General features: G+C 38.6%; 1 protein-coding gene across 1 annotated transcript in view; it reads left to right on the top strand.

Annotated features, from left to right (window-relative positions):
* The window catches only part of DNAH12 (dynein axonemal heavy chain 12), a 236,187-nt gene that overhangs the window by 28,209 nt on the left and 186,866 nt on the right, over positions 1 to 21,112 (top strand). Inside the window, exons 4-5 of the mRNA XM_027121150.1 lie at positions 12,569 to 12,650; positions 12,852 to 12,878. Coding sequence (XP_026976951.1) covers positions 12,569 to 12,650; positions 12,852 to 12,878 — 109 coding nt within the window. The remainder of the gene's footprint in view (positions 1 to 12,568; positions 12,651 to 12,851; positions 12,879 to 21,112) is intronic.

Genomic DNA, 21,112 nt, shown 5'->3' with positions numbered 1-21,112 from the left:
ACGGAGGAGAGCGCAGCAACAGGGGTCCGGAGGGCAAAGTGCAGAGATTCCCGCACAGAGGATCGGTGCCAACCACCACTCACCAGCCCGAGAGGCTTGTCTGCTCACCTGCCGGGGTGAGCGTGGGCTGGGAGCTGAGGCTTGGGCTTCGGTCGGATCCCAGGGAGAGGACTGGGGTTGGCTGCGTGAACACAGCCTGAAGGGGGCTAGTGCACCACAGCTAGCTGGGAGGGAGTCTGGGAAAAAGTCTGGAGCTGCCGAAGAGGCAAGAGACTTTTCTTGCCTCTTTGTTTCCTGTTGCGCGAGGAGAGGGGATTAAGAGCACAGCTTAAAGGAGCTCCAGAGACGGGCATGAGCCACGGCTATCAGCGCGGACCCCAGAGATGGGCATGAGACACTAAGGCTCCTGCTGCAGCCACCAAGAAGCCTGTGTGCGAGCACAGGTCACTATCCACACCTCCCCTCCTGGGAGCCTGTGCAGCCCGCCACTGCCAGGGTCCCGAGATCCAGGGACAACTTCCCCGGGAGAATGCACGGCGCGCCTCAGGCTGGGGCAACGTCACTCTGGCCTCTGCCACGGCAGGCTTGCCCCGCATCTGTACCCATCCCTCCCCCCAGCCTTTGTGAGCCAGAGTCCCTGAATCAGCTGCTCCTTTGACCCCGTCCTGTCTGAGTGAAGAACAGATGCTGTCTGGTGACCTACATGCAGAGGCGGGGCCAAATCCAAAGCTGAACCCCGGGAGCTGTGTGAACAAAGAAGAAAAAGGGAAATCTCTCCCAGCAGCCTCAGGAGCAGAAGATTAAATATCCACAATCAACTTGATGTACCTTGCATCTGTGGAATACCTGAATAGAACACGAATCATCCCAAGTTGAGGAGGTGGACTTTGGGAGCAATGATATGTATATATTTATCCCTTTTTCTCTTTTTGTGACTGTGTATGTGTATGCTTCTGTGTGTGATTTTGTCTGTACAGCTTTGCTTTCACCATTTGTCCTAGGGTTCTGTCTGTCCGTTTTTTTTACTTAAAAATTTTTTTTCTTAATTATTTTTTATTTTAATAACTATATTTTATTTTATTTTACATTATTTTATTTTATCTTCTTTCCTTCCTTCCTTCGTTCCTTCCTTCCTTCCTTCCTTTCTTTCTTCTTTCTTTCTTTCTTTTCTCCCTTTTATTAGGAGCCATGTGGATGACAGGCTCTTGCTACTCCAGCCAGGCATCAGGGCTGCGCCTCTGGGGTGGGACAGTGAAGTTCAGGACACTGGTCCACAAGGGACCTCCCAGCTCCACGTAATATCAAATGGCGAAAAGCTCCCAGAGATTTCCATCTCAACGCCAAGACCCAGCTCCACTGAATGACCAGCAAGCTACAGTGCTGGACACCCTATGCCAAAAAACTAGCACAACATGAACACAACCCCATCCATAAGCAGAGAGGCTGCCTAAAATCATAATAACGCCACAGACACCCCAAAACACACCACCAGACGTGGACCTGCCCACCAGAAAGGCAAGATCCACCTTCATCCACCAGAACACGGGCAGTAGTCCCCTCCACCAGGAAGCCTACACAACTCACTGAACCAACCTTAGCCACTGGGGACAGACAACAAAAGCAATGGGAACTACGAACCTGCAGCCTGCAAAAAGGAGACCCCAAACATAGTAAGTTAAGCAAAATGAGAAGAGAGAGAAACACACAGCAGATGAAGGAGCAAGATAAAAACCCACCAGATCTAACAAATGAAGAGGAAATAGGCAGTCTCCCTGAAAAAGAATTCAGAATAATGATAGTAAAGATGATCCAAAATCTTGGAAATAGAATGGAGAAAATACGACAAACATTTAACAAGGACCTAAAAGAACTAAAGAGCAAACAAACAGTGATGAACAACACAATATGTGAAATTAAAAATTCTCTAGAAGGGATCAATAGCAGAATAAATGAGGCAGAAGAACGGATAAGTGACCTGGAAGGTAAAATAGTGGAAATAACTACTGCAGAGCAGAATAAAGAAAACAGAATGGAAAGAATTGAGGAGAGTCTCAGACCCTCTGCGACAACAAGGAATGTACCAACATTCGAATTATAGGGGTCCCAGAAGAAGAAGAGAAAAACAAAGGGATTGAGAAAATATCTGAAGAGATTATAGGTGAAAACTTCCCTGATATGGGAAAGGAAATAGTTAATCAAGTCCAGGAAGCACAGAGAGTCCCATACAGGATAAATCCAAGGAGAAACATGCCAAGACACATATTATTCAAACTATCAAAAATTAAATACAAAGAAAAAATATTAAAAGCAGCAAGGGAAAAACAACAAGTAACACACAGGGGAATACCCATAAGGTTAACAGCTGATCTTTCAGCAGAAACTTCGCAAGCCAGAAGGGACTGGCAGGACATATTTAAAGTGATGAAGGAGAAAAACCTACAACCAAGATTACTCTACCCTGCAAGAATCTCATTCAGATTTGACAGAGAAATTAAAACCTTTAGAGACAAGCAAATTCTAAGAGAATCCAGCACCACCAAACCAGCTTTACAACAAATACTAAAGGAAATTCTCTAGGCAGGAAACACAAGAGAAGGAAAAGAGCTACAATAACAAACCCAAAACAATCAAGGAAATGGTAATAGGAACATACATATAGATAAGTACCTTAAACGTAAATGGATTAAATGTTCCAACCAAAAGACATAGACTGGCTGAATGGATACAAAGACAAGACCCATATATATGCTGTCTACAAGTGACCCACTTCAGACCTAGGGACACATACAGACTGAAAGTGAGGGGATGGAAAAAGGTATTCCATGCAAATGGAAGTTAAAAGAAAGCTGGAGGGCCTTCCCTGGTGGCGCAGTGGTTGAGAGTCCGCCTGCTGATGCAGGGGACATGGGTTTGTGCCCCAGTCCGGGAAGATCCCGCATGCCGCGGAGCGGCTGGGCCCGTGAGCCATGGCCACTGATCCTGCATGTCCGGAACCTGTGCTCCACAAGGGGAGAGGCCACAACAGTGAGAGGCCCGCGTACCGCAAAAAAAAAAAAAGAAAGCTGGAGTAGCAATTCTCATATCAGACAAAACAGACTTTAAACAAAGACTATTACAAGAAACAAAGAAGGACACTACATAATGATCAAGGGATCAATCCATGAAGAAGATATAAACATTGTAAATATTTATGCACCCAACATAGGAGCATCTCAATACATAAGGCAAATACTAACAGCCATGAAAGGGGAAATCGGAAGTAGCACATTCATAGTAGGGGACTTTAACACCCCACTTTCACCAATGGACAGATCATCCAAAATGAAAATAAATAAGGAAACACAAGCTTTAAATGATACATTAAACAAGATGGAATTAACTGGTATTTATAGGACATTCCATCCAAAAACAACAGAATACACATTCTTCTCAAGTGCTCATGGAACAGTCTCCAGGATGGATCATATCTTGGGTCACAAATCAAGCCTTGGTAAATTTAAGAAAATTGAAATTGTATCAAGTATCTTTTCTGACCACAATGCTATGAGACTAGATATCAATTACAGGAAAAAATCTGTAAAAAATACAAACACATGGAGGCTAAACAATACACTACTTAATAACCAAGAGATCAGTGGAGAAATCAAAGAGGAAATGAAAAAAATACCTAGAAACAAATGACAAGGAAAACACGACGACCCAAAAACTATGGGATGCGGCAAAAGCAGTTCTAAGAAGGAAGTTTATAGCAATACAGCCCTACCTTAAGAAACAAGAAACATCTCAAATAAACAACCTAACTTTACACCTAAAGCAATTTGAGAAAGAAGAACAAAAATAACCCCAAAGTTAGCAGAAGGAAAGAAATCATAAAGATCAGATCAGAAGTAAATGAAAAACAAATGAAGGAAATGATAGCAAAGATCAATAAAACTAAAGGCTGGTTCTTTGAGAAGATAAACGAAATTGATAAACCATTAGGCTGAATCAAAAAAAAAGGGAGAAGACTCAAATCAATAGAATAGAATTAGAAATGAAAAAGGAGAAGTAACAACTGACACTGCAGAAATACAAAGGATCATGAGAGATTACTACAAGCAACTATATGCCAATAAAATGGACAACCTGGAAGAAATGGACAAATTCTTAGAAATTCACAACCTTCCATGACTGAACCAGGAAGAAACAGAAAATATGAACAGACCAATCACAAGCACTGAAATTGAAACTGTGATTAAAAATCTTCCAACAGGGCTTCACTGGTGGCGCAGTGGTTGAGAGTCCACCTGCCGATGCAGGGGACACGGGTTTGTGCCCCAGTCCATAAGATCCTGCATGCCGTGGAGCGGCTGGGCCTGTGAGCCATGGCCGCTAAGTCTGCATGTCTGGAGCCTGTGCTCTGCAAAGGGAGAGGCCACAACAGTGAGAGGCCCACGTACCGCAAAGAAAAAAAAAGAAATCTTCCAACAAACAAAAGCCCAGGACCAGATGGCTTCACAGGCAAATTCTGTCATACATTTAGAGAAGAGCTAACACATATCCTTCTCAAACTCTTCCAAAATATAGCAGAGGTAGGAACACTCCCAAACTCATTCTGCGAGGCCACCATCACCCTGATACCAAAAGCAGACAAAGATGTCACAAAGAAAGAAAACTACAGGCCAATATCACTGATCAACATAGATGCAAAAATCCTGAACAAAATACTAGCAAACAGAATCCAACAGCGCATTAAAAGGATCATACACCACGATAAACTGGGGTTTATCCCAAGAATGCAAAGATTTTTCAGTATACACAAATCAATCAATGTAATACACCATATTAACAAATTGAAGGAGAAAAACCATATGATCATCTTAATATATGCAGAGAAAGCTTTTGACAAAATTCAACACCCATTTATGAAAAAAACCCTCCAAAAAGTAGGCATAGAGGGAACTTTCCTCAACATAATAAAGGCCATATATGACAAACCCACAGCCAACATCATCCTCAATGGTGAAAAACTGAAAGCATTTCCTCTAAGATCAGGAACAAGACAGGGATGTCCACGCTCACTGCTGTTATTCAACATAGCTTTGGAAGTCCTAGCCACGGCAATCAGAGAAGAAAAAAATAAAATACAAATTGAATAAAAAGAAGTAAAACTATCACTGTTCGCAGATGACATGATGCTATACATAGAGAATCCTAAAGATACCACCAGAAAACTACTAGAGCTAATCAATGAATTTGGTAAAGTTGCAGGATACAAAATTAATGCACAGAAATCTCTTGCATTCCTATACACTAATGATGAAAAATCTGAAAGTGAAATTAAGAAAACACTCCCATTTACCATTGCAACAAAAAGAATAAAATATCTAGGAATAAACCTACCTAAGGAGACAAATGACCTGTGTGAAGAAAACTATAAGATACTGATGAAAGAAATTAAAAATGATACAAATAGATGGAGAGATATACCATGTTCTTGGATTGGAAGAATCAACATTGTGAAAATGACCCTACTACCCAAAGCAATCTGCAGATTCAATACAATCCCTATCAAACTACCACTGGCATTTTTCACAGAACTAGAAAAAAAAATTCACAATTTGTATGGAAACACAAAAGACCCTGAATAGCCAAAGCAATCTTGAGACAGAAAAATGGAGCTAGAGGAATCAGGCTCCCTGACTTCAGACTATATACTACAAAGCTACAGTAATCAAGACAGTATGGTACTGGCACAAAAACAGAAATATAGATCAATGGAACAGGATAGAAAGCCCAGAGATAAACCCACGCACATATGGTCACCTTATCTTTGATAAAGGACGCAAGAATACACAGGGGATAAAAGACAGCCTCTTCAATAAGTGGTGCTGGGAAAACTGGACAGCTACATACAAAAGAATGAAATTAGAACACTCCATAACACCATACACAGAAATAAACTCCAAATGGATTAAAGATCTAAATGTAAGGCCAGAAACTATCAAACTCTTAGAGGAAAACATAGGCAGAACACTCTATGACATAAATCACAGCAAGATCCTTTTTGACCCACCTCCTAGAGAAATGGAAATAAAAACAAAAATAAACAAATGGGACCTAATGAAACTTCAAAGCTTTTGCACAGCAAAGGAAATCATAAACAAGTCCAAAAGACAACCCTCAGAATGGGAGAAAATATTTGCAAATGAAGCAACTGACAAATGATTAATCTCCAAAATATACAAGCAGCTCATGCAGCTGAATATCAAAAAAACAAACAATCCAATCCAAAAATGGGCAGAAGACCTAAATAGACATTTCTCCAATGAAGATATACAGATTACCAACAAACACTTGAAAGAATGCTCAACATCATTAATCATTAGAGAAATGCAAATCAAAAGTACAATGAGATATCATCTCACTTCGTTCAGAATGGCCATCATCAAAAGATCTACAAACTATAAATGCTGTGGATTGTGTGGAAAAAAGGGAACCCTCTTGCACTGTTGGTGGGAATGTAAATTGATACAGCCGCTATGGAGAACAGTATGGAGGTTCTTTAAAAATCTAACAGTAGAACCGCCAGCAATATGACCCAGCAATCCCACTACTGGGCATATACCCTGAGATAACTGTAATTCAAAATAAGTCATGTACCACAATGTTCATTGCAGCTCTGTTTACAATACCCATCCACTTGGAAGCAACCTAAGTGTCCATCAACAGATGAATGGATAAAGAAGATGTGGCACATATATACAATGAAATATTACTCAGCCATGAAAAGAAATGAAATTGAGTTATTTGTAGTGAGGTGGATGGACCTAGAGTCTGTCATACAGAGTGAAGTAAGTCAGAAAGAGAAAAACAAATACCATATGCTAACACATATATGTGGAATCTAAACAAGAAAAAAAATGTCATGAAGAACCTAGGGGCAAGACAGGAATAAAGATGCAGACCTACTAGAGAATGGACTTGAGGATAAGGGGAGGGGGAAGGGTAAGATGGGACAAAGTGAGAGAGTAGCATGGACATATATACACTACCAAATGTAAAATAGATAGCTAGTGAGAAGTAGCCATGTAGCCCAGCAAGATCAGCTCGGTGCTTTGTGACCACCTAGAGGGGTGGGAAAGGGAGAGTGGGAGGGAGGGAGACGCAAGAGGGAAGAGATATGGGGACATATGTATATGTATAACAGATTCACTTTGTTTTAAAGCAGAAACTAACACGCCATTGTAAAGCAATTATAGTCCAATAAAGATGTTAAAAAAAGAAAAAGGTACAGATGTAAAAAACAAAAAAAAACCTCATTGTAGTTTTGATTTGCGTTTCTGTGATAATTAGTGATGTTGAACATCTTTTCATGTGCTTCTTGGCCATCTGTATGTCTTCCTTGGTGAAATGTCTATTTAGGTCTTCCATCCATTTTTCAATTGGCTTGTTTGTTTTTTTGGTATTGAGCTCCATGAGCTGTTTGTATATTTTGGAGTTTAATCCTTTGTCTGTTGTTTCATTTGCAAATATTTTCTCCCAGTCTGAGGGTTGTCTTTTGGTCTTGTTGATGGTTTCCTTTGCTCTGCAAAAGCTTTTAAGTCCCATTTGTTTATTTTTGTTTTTATTTCTGTTACTCTAGAAGGTGGGTCAAAAAAGATCTTGCTGTGGTTTGTGTCAAAGAGTGTTTTTCCTATATTTTCCTCTAAGAGTTTCATAGCGTCTGGTCTTATTAAGTCTTTAATCCATTTGGAGTTTATTTCTGTGTATGGTGTTAGGGAGTGTTCTAATTTCATTCTTTTACATGTAGCTGTCCAGTTTTCCGAGCACCACCTATTGAGGAGGCTGTGTTTTCTCCATTGTATGTTCTTGCCTCCTGTGTCATAAATTAGGTGCTCATATGTGCATGGGTTTATCTCTGGGCATTCTATCTTGTACCATTGACCTATATTTCTGTTTTGTGCCAGTACCATACTGTCTTAATTATTGTAGCTTTTTGGTATAGTTTGAAGTCAGGGCGTCTGATTCCTCCAACTCTGTTTTTCTTTCTCAAGATTGCTTTGGCTATTCGGGGTATTTTGTGTTTCCATACAAAATGTAAATTTTTTTGTTCTACTTCTGTGAAGAATGCCATTGGTAGTTTGATAGGGATTGCATTGAATCTGTAGATTGCTTTGGGTAGTATAGTCATTTTCACAATATTGATTCTTCCAATCCAAGAACATGATATATTCTCCGTCTGTTTATGTCATCTTTGTTTTCTTTCATCCGTGTATTATAGTTTTCTGAGTACAAGTCTTTTGCCACCTTAGGCAGGTTTACTCTTAGGTATTTTATTCTTTTGTTGCAGTGGTAAATGGGAGTGTTTCCTTATTTTCTCTTCCTGATTTTTCATTGTTGGTTTATAGGAATGCCAGAGATTTCTGTGACTTAATTTTGTATCCTGCAACCTTACCAAATTCATTGATTAGTTGTAGTAGTTTTCTGGTGGCATCTTTAGGATTATCTATGTATAGTATCACGTCATCAGCAAACAGTGACAGTTTTACTTCTTTTTCAATTTGGATTCCCTTTGTTTCCTTTTCTTCTCTGATTGCTGTGGCTAGGACTTCCAAAGCTATGTTGAATAGAGTGGCGATAGTGGACATCCTTGTCTTGTTCCTGATCTTAGAGGAAATGCTTTCAGTTTTTCACCATTGAGAATTATGCTCTCTGTGGGTTTGTCATATATGGCCTTTATTATGTTGAGGTAGGTTCCCCCATGCCCATTTTCTGGAGAATTTTTATCACAAATGGGTGTTGAATTTTGTTGAAAGCTTTTTCTGCATCTATTGAGATGATCATATGGTTTTTATTCCTTAATTTGTTAATGTGGTGTATCACATTGACTTATTTGCGTATATTGAAAAATCCTTGCATCCCTGGAATAAATCCCACTTGATCATGGTGTATGATCCATTTAATGTGTTGTTGGATTCTGTTTGCTAGTAATTTGTTCAGGATTTTTACATCTATGTTCATCAGTGATATTGGTCTTTAATCTTTTTTTTTGATATCTTTTTCTGGGTGATGGTGGCTTTGTAGAATGAATTTGGGAGTGTTTCTCCTGCTGCAATTTTTTAGAAGAGATTGAGAAGGATCTGTATTAGCTCTTCTCTAAATGTTTGATAGAATTCGCCTGTGAAGCCATCTGGTCCTGGACTTTTGTTTGTTGGAATATTTTAAATTATGGTTTCAATTTCATTACTTGTGATATGTCTGTTTATATTTTCTAATTTTTCCTGGTCAGTCTTGGAAAATTGTACCTTTCCAAGAGTTTGTCTATTTCTTCATGGTTGTCCATTTTATTGGCATATAGTTTTTTGTAGTAGTGTCTTATAATCCTTTGTATTTCTGCAGTGTCAGTTGTGATTTCTCCTTTTTCATTTCCAATTTTATTGATTTGCATCCTTTACCTTTTTTTCTTGATGAGTCTGTCTAAGGGTTTATCAATTTTATTTATCTTCTCAAAGAACTAGCTTTTAGTTTTATTGATCTTTGCTATTGTTTTCTTCATTTCTATTTCATTTATTTCTGCTGTGATATTTATGGTTTCTTTCCTTCTACTGACTTTGGGTTTTCTTTGTTCTTCTTTCTCTAGTTGTTTTAAGTGTAGGGTTAGATTGTTTATTTGAGATTTTTCTTGTTTCCTGCGGTGAGATTGTATTGCTATAAACTTCCCTCTTAAAACAGCTTTTGCTGCATCCCATAGGTTTTGTGTCATCATGTTTTAATTTTGATTTAGTCAAGCTCAGTAAGGCACAACAGGGAAATGAGGCTACTCATAAAAGCTAATTCAGTCTTAGTCTCTTTTAATAAATGAAGAATGTCTAGAATGTGGGAGAGAAAATTTTCACCCTCCATTGGTCAAGCAACATCTGGAATTCTGGGGTCACACTATAAGATGGATGTTGCTAAACCATTATAGCTACCAATGAGAGTGAGGAATTTTGAAACTACCTAATTTGAAGGGAACTGATTTGCTTAATGGGGAGGAGTTTAGACAGGCCTGAGTTCATATCCCATCTCTACAGCTTATTAATGTGAATTTGGCAAGTCAAGTAACTTTGCTTATCCTCATCTTCCCATCTGTAAGATGGGGATAATATTATAATAATGGTTACCTCTTAGGATTTCTGTGAGAGTTAAATGAGATCCATGCATATAAAGATCTTATGCCAATGCCTAGAACGTCAGAAACTCACCATAAATGGTAACTTTTATTGACAGGAATGGTCAAAGGAACTGGATAGGTATTACTAAGTTTTGGAAGGGTAACAAAGAAGAGGAATGTGACTTTTTTATATAGCTCCAGAGAATATAATTTAAAAGGATACAACTCAAGAAATTTATTTCGAAGAATATGAGCTAGCTGACAATAAATTGAGCTACCTCAGAAAGTGATGAATGTCATCTCCCCTCACCCATCCTGGGGTACAACTTGAAATTTTTGAGAGTATTCATGCATTAAAGAAAGTACTGAACTAGATATGCAGAATCTTTTCCACATCCACTATTCTGATCATTCATTCTACAGATATTTATTGACCTTGATGGACACTATCTAAGTGCTATGGATAGATCGGTGAGCAAAACAGACATGATCTTTTTCTTTATGGCATTTACTAGTTTATGCCTTTATTGTTCTGGTGGCCATCCTTCCCTTCAAATTCCTTTTAGTTCTCCTTTTGCCTCTGACCATGTCTCCTTTGCCTCCTTCAGTTGTTCTTCCTCATTCCTGTCACGCTTGACATCCTTCAATCTTCTTTCTTAAGTCTCTTTTCTTTCCCTTGTATACTTTCTGCTTTGGCCATCTCTTCTAGCGTATTTAGACTTTACAAACTGGTAGATTTGTCTTTCTAAAAATGTTCTCATGCTTAAAAACTCTTAGTGACTCCCCATTGTCTACTAATAAAAAAGCTTGCTATTTGAGACCCTTAGCTAGATATTCCAGTCCACTTCTCCAAACTTATCTCCATCTGGTTCCATAACTTCTGAGCAGATTGGACAACTCCTTATTTTCAATTTTTGCCTTTGATTGTTCCCTTGTCTTCCTGTTTCTTAGGGCCTTTATCTTTTCAGATCCATCTGCCCAGGAAAGCCACATCTCCAACTGAGATCCTCTTCTTCATTTCAAGCTTATTGCAAATGCTAACTTGTTCACATAACCTTCAAATATACCTTCAGGTGGAAGTGAACTTGTCCCTCCTCTGAACCATCAGGGTCCCATACTTTTTTTTTTCTTCTTTTTTGCGGTACGTGGGCCTCTCACTGTCGTGGCCTCTCCCATTGCAGAGCACAGGTTCTGGATGTACAGGCTCAGCGGCCATGGCTCACGGGCCCAGCTGCTCCACGGTATGTGGGATCTTCCCGGACCGGGGCACGAACCCGTGTCCCCTGCATCGGCAGGCGGACTCTCAACCACTGTGCCACCAGAGAAGCCCTCCCATACTTTTTATATGGCACTCTGATCTTATCTTCCTACACTTTCAGTTTATAAATTCCTTGAAACTTGTTGCTGCTATGTTTTAATAAAACCTAGTAGGGACTTCCCTGGTGGCGCAGTGGTTAAGAATCCGCCTGCCAATGCAGGGGACATGGGTTTGATCCCTGGTCCGGGAAGATCCCACATGCCACGGAGCAACTAAGCCCGTGTGCCAGAACTACTGAGCCTGCGCTCTAGAGCCCATGGGCCACAACTACTGAGCCTGCGTGTCGCAACTACTGAAGCCTGCGTGCCTAGAGCCCATGCTTTGCAACAAAAGAAGCCACTACAATGAGAAGCCCGTGCACTGCAATGAAGAGTAGCGCCCATGAGCAGCAATGAAGACCCAACGCAGCCACAAATAAATAAAAATAATTAAATTAAAAAAAAGAAAAGGTACTTTCCAAAAAAAAAAACCTAGTAGGGTATCTTGCAGAATATAAACATTCAGTAAGTATTTGGTGACAGATGAACAGATTATATGATGATATAATTTTATTTAAAGAAGAAATTATATTTTATGGATGATAAATTCCTACATTCACAACTTTTTATTGAGCACCTACTATGTAGCAGGTACTATTCTGAGCATTGGGATAAGGCAATGAATAAAACGGTCTACAACATATAGTATGTCAAATGGTGGTAAGTACTATGAAGCAAGGTAAGTGAGGATAAAAGGGATGGATAGTGAAGGAAGTGCTACTTAATGTAAGGGGTAAGGGTAGTCTTCTCTGACAGTGTGGCATTTGAACAGAGATAACACATACATAAGGGCCCACATGCATCAGGATTAACTTAAAAATTGTCATGTTATAATTGAACATTATTGATTATTATTTTTAGTCTCCTTTTATATTACACATGAATAATTTGAATATTAGGACTCATTGATAATGGCAATTGAGATTTATTTCTTACAGAAAATTCAGTAAGGTAAAGAACTCTTGAATATCTCTTCTTCAAGTATAGTTGAAAAAATGTTCAAATTGTTATGTTTTAATAATATATCTTAATGTTATATTCAAGAAAATCATACATTGTTCTAACTATAAATTTCAGAATTGAAGGAGCCAAACGAAATTTAGCCAGAACATTGGATAAAAGAACACCTTCATCACCAGAGCCAGATTATCCTCCAACTGTAGGTTTATATTTTCTCTTTAAAAAGTGTATCTTTATACTATTTTAACTCTTATTTTAAATCAGTCTCAATATAACTAGTATTTTTTAAAGAATAATACATATATTTAAAACTATTTATATTTTTGATTTAAAAAATTTAAAATTACTTTAAAAACTTTCTTCTTGATTTAATTATGTCTTGTTTGTTTGCTTTTGACAGATGACCAGTGAAATTAAAAAGAAAGGAGTGAGTTCAATTTTTTATATTTCTTGCTTTGAAAATGTTCAAACAAATTGTTACAGAGTAGCTCCTTCTAAGACCACCTGCTAAATTCCATCCTAGAGAAGAAAGAAATTTAGAAACATTATTTTCTCTGCCAAAGGTACAAGCGTGCCATGATGACAATGCAGGTTTTATTTATTTATTTTTGGCTGCATTGGGTCTTCATTGCTGCACACGGGTTTTATCTAGTTGCAGAGAGCAGGGGCTACTCTTCGTTGCAGTGCGTGGCTTCTTACTGCGGTGGCTTCTCTTGTTGCAGAGTACGGACTCTAGGCAAACAGGCTTCAGTAGTTGTGGCACGCGGGCTCCGTAGTTGTGGCTCATGGGCTCTAGAGCGCAGGCTCAGTAGTTGTGGCGCATGGGCTTAGTTGCTCCACGGCATGTAGGATCTTCCTGGACCAGGGTTCGAACCCGTGTCCCCTGCATTGGCAGGCGGATTCTTAACCACTGTGCCACCAGGGAAGGCCCGACAATACAGGTTTTTTGTTTGTTTGTTTGTTTTTGTGGTACGTGGGCCTCTCACTGTTGTGGCCTCTCCCGTTGTGGAGCACAGGCTCTGGACGCTCAGGCTCAGCGGCCATGGCTCACGGGCCCAGCCGCTCCATGGCATGTGGGATCTTCCCAGACCAGGGCACGAACCCATGTCCCTTGCATTGGCAGGCAGACGCTCAACCACTGCACCACCAAGGAAGCCCCTATACAGGTTTTAAGAGTTACATTTTTGTTGCTATTCATTATTTGAGGATTAATTGTAAATATTTTTGTTGTTATTCCAAAGAACTGAAAAAAAATGTCCAAAGTGGTAGTTATAAAGGAAAATACATCTCCTTTTCATTGTCTTGATGTTGATATAATGATGACTGCTTATTTTGAATCCATTGTGTGCCACCCACATGCTAGATGATAGAGATTAAAAAAAAAAAAGACACTGACTGCATGGGTGACAACATGGGACTGTGATGTGATTGTTGGAAAGATGAAAACATGTAAAATCTCCTTAACAGCAAAGGATATGGAAAGTTATGGAGCTGGTTACACAAAAGAAGAATTTATGCAGCATATTACCAGATGGGGGTACAGGCTTTCCAGAACCCTTGAAGTTCCCTCTTGGGATAGAGGGCTAAGGATACCTTCCTACTGACTGAGGCTCTTTGGAAGAATCTCATTTTAGCTAATCCAAGTTTTTTGTCTTTTTAAAATACTCCTCCTCCTCCTCCCTCTGCCTCCCAACTTTTCCGGAGACTTGGGCTGTGGATTTGCCTCTTTACTAGATGTAAAAACTGATATAAAACAACCCCCAAACATTTATAAATATTTAATGTGAGGCTGGGTGAACTGCAAGATATTTTTGTGTGTATGTGTTTAGCATCCTCATCCTTCCTCCATAGTTTTTGCCTTTAGTGTCTTACAATCTAAAATAGGTAGCTGGGTATGAAACAGTAATTCACTCTTAAACCCACTGCCTTGGCAATCTGGCTTCTAGGAACTCCACCACTTCATCATAAATGTCACCAATGACCAGTAGTTGCCAAACCCAAAGGATATTTTTTCAATATTTCTCTCACTAGACCTTCAGCTGACTTTTAAAAACTTTTTACTTTTAAATAATTGAACACATGTATCAGTAGAACAGAATAGATGACTCAGAAATAGACACACTCAGCTACAGCCAACTGATTTTTGACAAAGGTGCAAAAGTCAGTTCAATGGAAAAAGGATAATCTTTTCAACAAATGGGGTAGAGCAATAGGACAACCATAAAATAACAAAAGAAATAAACAACAAAAACCCCAAACCTCAGCCTAAACTTTGCCTATTGTACAAAAATTAACTAAAAATTGATCATAGATTTAAATGTAAAACAAAATTATTTTAAAACTTTTAGAAGAAAATCTAGGACTTGGCCAAGAATTCTTAGACGTGACATCAAAAGCACAATCCATATTAAGGACCTAAATGTAAGATTGGAAACCATAAAACTCCTAGAAGGTAACATAGGCAGAATACTTTTTGACATAAATTGTAGCAATATTTTTTTTGGATTGGTCTCCTAAGGCAAAGAAAACAAAAGCAAAAATAAATGAATGGGACCTAATTAAACTTGAAAGCTTTTGCACAGCAGAACCATCAACAAAATGAAAAGGCAACCTACTGAATGGGAGAAAATATTTGCAAATCATATGACTGATAAAGGGTTAGTATCCAAGGTATATAAACAGCTCATACAACTAACTTAATGTCAAAAAAACAAATAACCCAATTAAAAAATGGGCAGAAGACCTGAATAGACATTTTTCTAAAGAAGACATACAGATGGCTAACAAGCACATGAAAAGATGCTCAACATTCATTTATCATTCATTCATCAGAGAAATGAAATCAAAAACCACAATGAGATATCACCTCACACCTGTCAAAATGACTACCATCAAAAAGACCACAGAGGCAGCCACTCCCATGGGCAAACGCCCAGGGGCTGCTCCTGTCCTGTGCTCCCTCCCTCTGCCTTTCACTTCCCAGCTCCCAAAATCTTGGAAGCTTTGAAGCTCAGCAAAGAAGGGAAATCCATTGAGAACAGTCTGTAAAGTGTCAAGCAATATCCAGATATCACCTGCACTGTGCCTGTCCCCTACCTGAACCCAGAATTCTTCCACCAAGTGAATGGTACTGGGTCCCACATTGGCATTGCTCATATGGTTGATGAAGACATATTGACAGAGTTGTTGTTGCCATGTGGCTGACAGGGTCTTGGTGCTCCAGCTGGGTGTCAGGCCTGTGCCTCTGAGGTGGGAGAGCTGAGCTCAGGACATTGGTCCACCAGAGATCTCCCGGCTCCATGTAATATCAAATGGTGAAAGCTCTCCCAGTGATCTCCATCTAAATGCTAAGACCCAGCTCCACTCAATGACCAGCAAGCTACAGTGCTGGAAACACTATGCCAAACAACTAGCAAGACAGAAACACAACACCACCCATTAGCAGAGTGGCTGCCTAAAATCATAATAATGCCACAGACACCCCAAAACACACCACTGGACTCGGCCCTGCCCACCACAAAGACAAGATCCAGACTCATCCACCAGAACACAGATACCAGTCCCCTCCACCAGGAAGCCTACACAACCCACTGAACTAAGCTTACCCACTGGGGGCAGACACAAAAAACAACAGGAACTACGAACCTGCAGCCTGTGAAAAGGAGACCCCAAACACAATAAGTTAAGCAAAATGAGAAAAGAGAGAAACACACAGCAGATGAAGGAGCAAGGTAAAAACCCACCAGACCAAAGAAATGAAGAGGAAATAGGCAGTCTACCTGAAAAAGAATTCAGAGTAATGATAGTAAAAATGATCCAAAATCTTGGAAATAGAATGGAGAAAATACAAGAAACATTTAACAAGGACCTAGAAGAACTAAAGAGCAAACCAACAATGATGAACAACACAATATATGAAATTAAAAATTCTCTAGAAGGGATCAATAGCAGAATAATTGAGGCAGAAGAACGGATAAGTGACCTGGAAGATAAAATAGTGGAAATAACTACTGTAGAGCAGAATAAAGAAAAAGAATGAAGAGAATTGAGGAGAGACTCAGAGACCTCTGGGACAACATTAAACCCACCAACATTCAAATTATAGGGGTCCCAGAAGAAGAAGAGACAAAGAAAGGGACTGAGAAAATATTTGAAGAGATTATAGTTGAATACTTCCCTAATATGGGAAAGGAAACAGTCAATCAAGTCCAGGAAGCGCAGAGAGTCCCATACAGGATAAATCCAAGGAGAAACACACCAAGACAGATATTAATCAAACTATCAAAAATTAAATACAAAGAAAAAATATTAAAAGCAGCAAGGGAAAAACAACAAGTAACATACAAGGGAATCCCCATAAGGTTAACAGCTGATCTTTCAGCAGAAACTCTGCAAGCCAGAAGGGAGTGGCAGGACATATTTAAAGTGATGAAAGGGAAAAACTTACAACCAAGATTACTCTAACCAGCAAGGATCTCATTCGGATTCGACAGAGAAAGTAAAACCTTTACAGACAAGCAAAGGCTAAAAGAATTCAGCACCACCAAACCAGCTTTACAACAAATGTTAAAGGAATGTATCTAGGCAGGAAACAAAAGAGAAGGAAAAGACCTACAATAACAAACCCAAAACAATTAAGAAAATGGTAATAGGAACATACATATCAGTAACTACCTTAAATGTAAATGGATTAAATGCTCCAACCAAAAGACATAGACTGGCTGAATGGATACAAAAACAAGACCCATATATATGCTGTCTACAAGAGACACACTTCAGACCTAGGAACACATACAGACTGAAAGTGAGGGGATGGAAAAAGAAATTCCATGCAAAGGGAAATCAAAAGAAAGCTGGGGTAGCAATTCTCATATCAGACTAAAGAGACTTAAAATAAAGACTATTTCAAGACACAAAGAAGGACACTACGTAATGATCAAGAGGTCAATCCAAGAAGAAGATGTAGCAATTGTAAATATTTATGCACCCAACATAGGAGCACCTCAATACATAAGGCAAATGCTTACAGCCATAAAGGGGGAAATTGACAGTAACACAATCATAGTAGGGGACTTTAACAGCCCACTTTCACCAACGAAAAGATCAACCAAAATGAAAATAAGTAAGGAAACACAAGCTTTAAATGATACATTAAACAAGATGGACTTAATTGACATTTATTGGACATTTCATCCAAAAACAACAGAATACACTTTCTTCTCAAGTGCTCATGGCACAATCTCCAGGATAGAGCATATCTTGGGTCACAAATCAAGCCTTGGTAAATTTAAGAAAATTGAAATCGTATCAAGTATCTTCCAACCACAACACTATGAGACTAGATATTAATTACAGGAAAAAATCTGTAAAAAATACAAACACATGGAGGCTAAACAGTACACAACTAAATAAGCAAGAGATCACTGAAGAAATCAAAGAGGAAATCAAAAAGTAGCTAGAAACAAATGACAATGAAAACACAATGACCAAAACCTATGGGATGCAGCAAAAGCAGTTCTACAAGGGAAGTTTATAGCAATACAATCCTACCTCAAGAAACATCTCTAATAAGCAACCCACCCTTGCACCTAAAGCAGTTAGAGAAAGAAGAAGAAAAATAACCCAAAGTTAGCAGAAGGAAAGAAATCATAAAGATCCGATCAGAAATAAAGGAAAAAGAAATGAAGGAAATAACAGCAAAGATCAATACAACTAACAGCTGGTTCTTTGAGAAGATAAACAAAATTGATAAACCATTAGCCAGACTCATCAAGAAAAAAAGAGAGAGGACTCAGATCCATAGAATTAGAAATGAAAAAGGAGAAGTAACAACTGACACTGCAGAAATACAAAGGATCATGAGTGGTTACTACAAGCAAATATATGCCAATAAAATGGACAACCTGGAAGAAATGGACAAATTCTTAGAAAAGCACAACCTTCTGAGACTGAACCAGGAAGAAATAGAAAACATAAACAAACCAATCAGAAGCACTGACTGTGATTAAAAATCTTCCAACAAACAAAAGCCCAAGACCAAATGGCTTCACAGTCGAATTCTATGAAACATTTAGAGAAGAGCTAACACCTATCCTTCTCAAACTCTTCCAAAATATAGCAGAGGGAGGAACACTCCCAAACTCATTCTATGAGGCCACCATCACCCTGTTACCAAAACCAGAGAAGGATGTCACAAAGAAGGAAAACTACAGGCCAATATCACTGATGAACATAGATGCAAAATTCCTCAACCAAATACTAGCAAACAGAATCCAACAGCACATTCAAAGGATCATTCACCACGATCAAGTAGGGTTTATCCCAGGAATGCAAAGATTTTTCAGTATATGCATATCAATCAATGTGATACACCATATTAACAAACTGAAGGAGAAAAACCATATGATAATCTCAATAGATGCAGAAAAAGCTTTTGACAAAATTCAACACCATTTATCATAAAAACCCCCCAGAGTGCAGGCATAGAGGGAACTTTCCTCAACATAATAAGGGCCATATATGACAAACCCACAGCCAACATCGTATTTAATGGTGAAAAACTGAAACTGTTTCCTCTGAGATCAGGAACAAGACAAGGTTGTCCACTCTAACCACTATTCTTCAACATAGTTTTGGAAGTTTTAGCCACAGCAATCCGAGATGAAGAAGAAATAAAAGGAATCCAAACTGGCAAAGAAGAAGTAAAGCTGTCAGTGTTTGCAGATGACCTGATACTATACATAGAGAATCCTAAAGATGCTACCCGAAAACTACTAGAGCTAATGAATGAATTTGGTAAAGTAGCTGGATACCAAATTAATGCACAGAAATCTCTTGCATTCCTATACACTAATGATGAAAAATCTGAAAGAGAAATTAAGGAAACACTCCCTTTTACCATTGCAACAAAAAGAATAAAATACCTAGGAATAAACCTACCTAGGGAGACAAAAGACCTGTATGCAGAAAAGTATAAGACACTGATGAAAGGAATTAAAGATGATACAAACAGATGGAGAGATATACCATGTTCTTGGATTGGAAGAATCAACATGTGAAAATGACTATACTACCCAAAGCAATCTAGATTCAGTGCAATCCCCATCAAACTACCACTGGCATTTTTCACAGAACTAGAACAAAAAATTTCACAATTTGTATGGAAACACAAAAGAGGCCCAAATAGCCAAAGCAATCTTTTTTTTCCCCCCTTAGGTTAATTTTTATATTACTTATCATTGTACTGCTATAGCTAAATCAACTAAATATAATTTTACATAGTGTTGCTCAAAAGATCTACAAACAACAAGGCTGATGCTTACCTTAAAAAGGAGCATTTTTAAAATAAAAGAAGAAAACAATTATGTTCCAAATGAATGGCACTGGGCAAAATACATATTACCAGTAACATATTTAGACAGTGAGTATCAGGTGCCGATTGGTTTCTCTTAATACGCATAAGAGGCTTGAAGAAGATCTTGAAAATAATGTTACTCCCTCTAAATTTTTAGCTTCTACATAGTGTCAGATATTATAATTGATATGAAGTATAAATGCGTTTAGGCAAAAGTAAAAATCCACATACAAAGTAAAATAGCAAAATCTGTAGAGACTTTCTGTAGAAGGCTCTCTTCTCTTGTGGTAACATCCTTTAGTACATATCCAGAATAGATTAAATTGAAACAATATATTTTGATACAGTAGCAATACTTTCATATACTCTTACTAAATATTATAAAATTCCAAAAATACATAAATATTCCTTCTACCATGCATTGTGCTCCATTTTGGGCCTGATGAGGTTGTGGTTACTATTTTAACAGTTAAACAGTGCACCTCAAAAGTTCTGCCATCTATAAACAGTGAATGGAGACAGTGGTGAGGGCTCTAGAGAGATGGCAAAGTACCTCTAAAGTGAAAATTTTTTATGGAGTGTCTCCAAATTAGAGGAGAGGAGGATACAGGGTAGGGGAGGTAAGCAGGGTAAAACAATTTTAAAATGACACTGCTTAGGAGTATATATTTAACGATAGCTACTATACCTTGTCTATCCTTTATACTAATCTGGAATAACTGCATGTTTGTACAAAATAAAGTTTCTACTTTATAGGAAGAGGAGCAGTGTGTTAGGAAAAGCATGTTCTTAGTCAGGGGAAGATGTGAAGACATCTCTCTCGTAAGTGCTATTTTACTTGGTAAATCTTTTGGCTACATCACTATATGCTATTTCAACCTCCTTATCACTGGGGCTGGTAGCCAAAACAATGTTAAGAAAGAAAAACAGAGGTGGAGGAATCAGGCTCCCTGCCTTCAGACGATACTACAAAGCTACAGTAATCAAGACAGTATGGTACTGGCACTAAAACAGAAATATAGATCAATGGAACAGGATAGAAAGCCCATAGATAAACCCACACACATATGGTCACCTTATTTTTGATAAAGGACGCAAGAATATGCAATGGAGAAAAGACAGCCTCTTCAATGATTGGTGCTGGGAAAAGTGGACAGCTACATGTAAAAGAATGAAATTAGAACACTCTGTAACACCATACACAAAAATAAACTCCAAATGGATTAAAGACCTAAATGTAAGGCCAGACATTATCAAACTCTTAGAGGAAAACATAGGCAGAGCACTCTATGACATAAATCACAGCA

Source organism: Aethalodelphis obliquidens, unplaced genomic scaffold (assembly GCF_003676395.1).
Source record: "Aethalodelphis obliquidens isolate GAN/ISIS:26980383/991018 unplaced genomic scaffold, ASM367639v1 scaffold22, whole genome shotgun sequence".
Lineage (NCBI taxonomy): Eukaryota > Metazoa > Chordata > Mammalia > Artiodactyla > Delphinidae > Aethalodelphis > Aethalodelphis obliquidens.
Note: the sequence above shows the minus strand (reverse complement) of the source record. Positions and strands in the feature narration are given on the sequence as shown.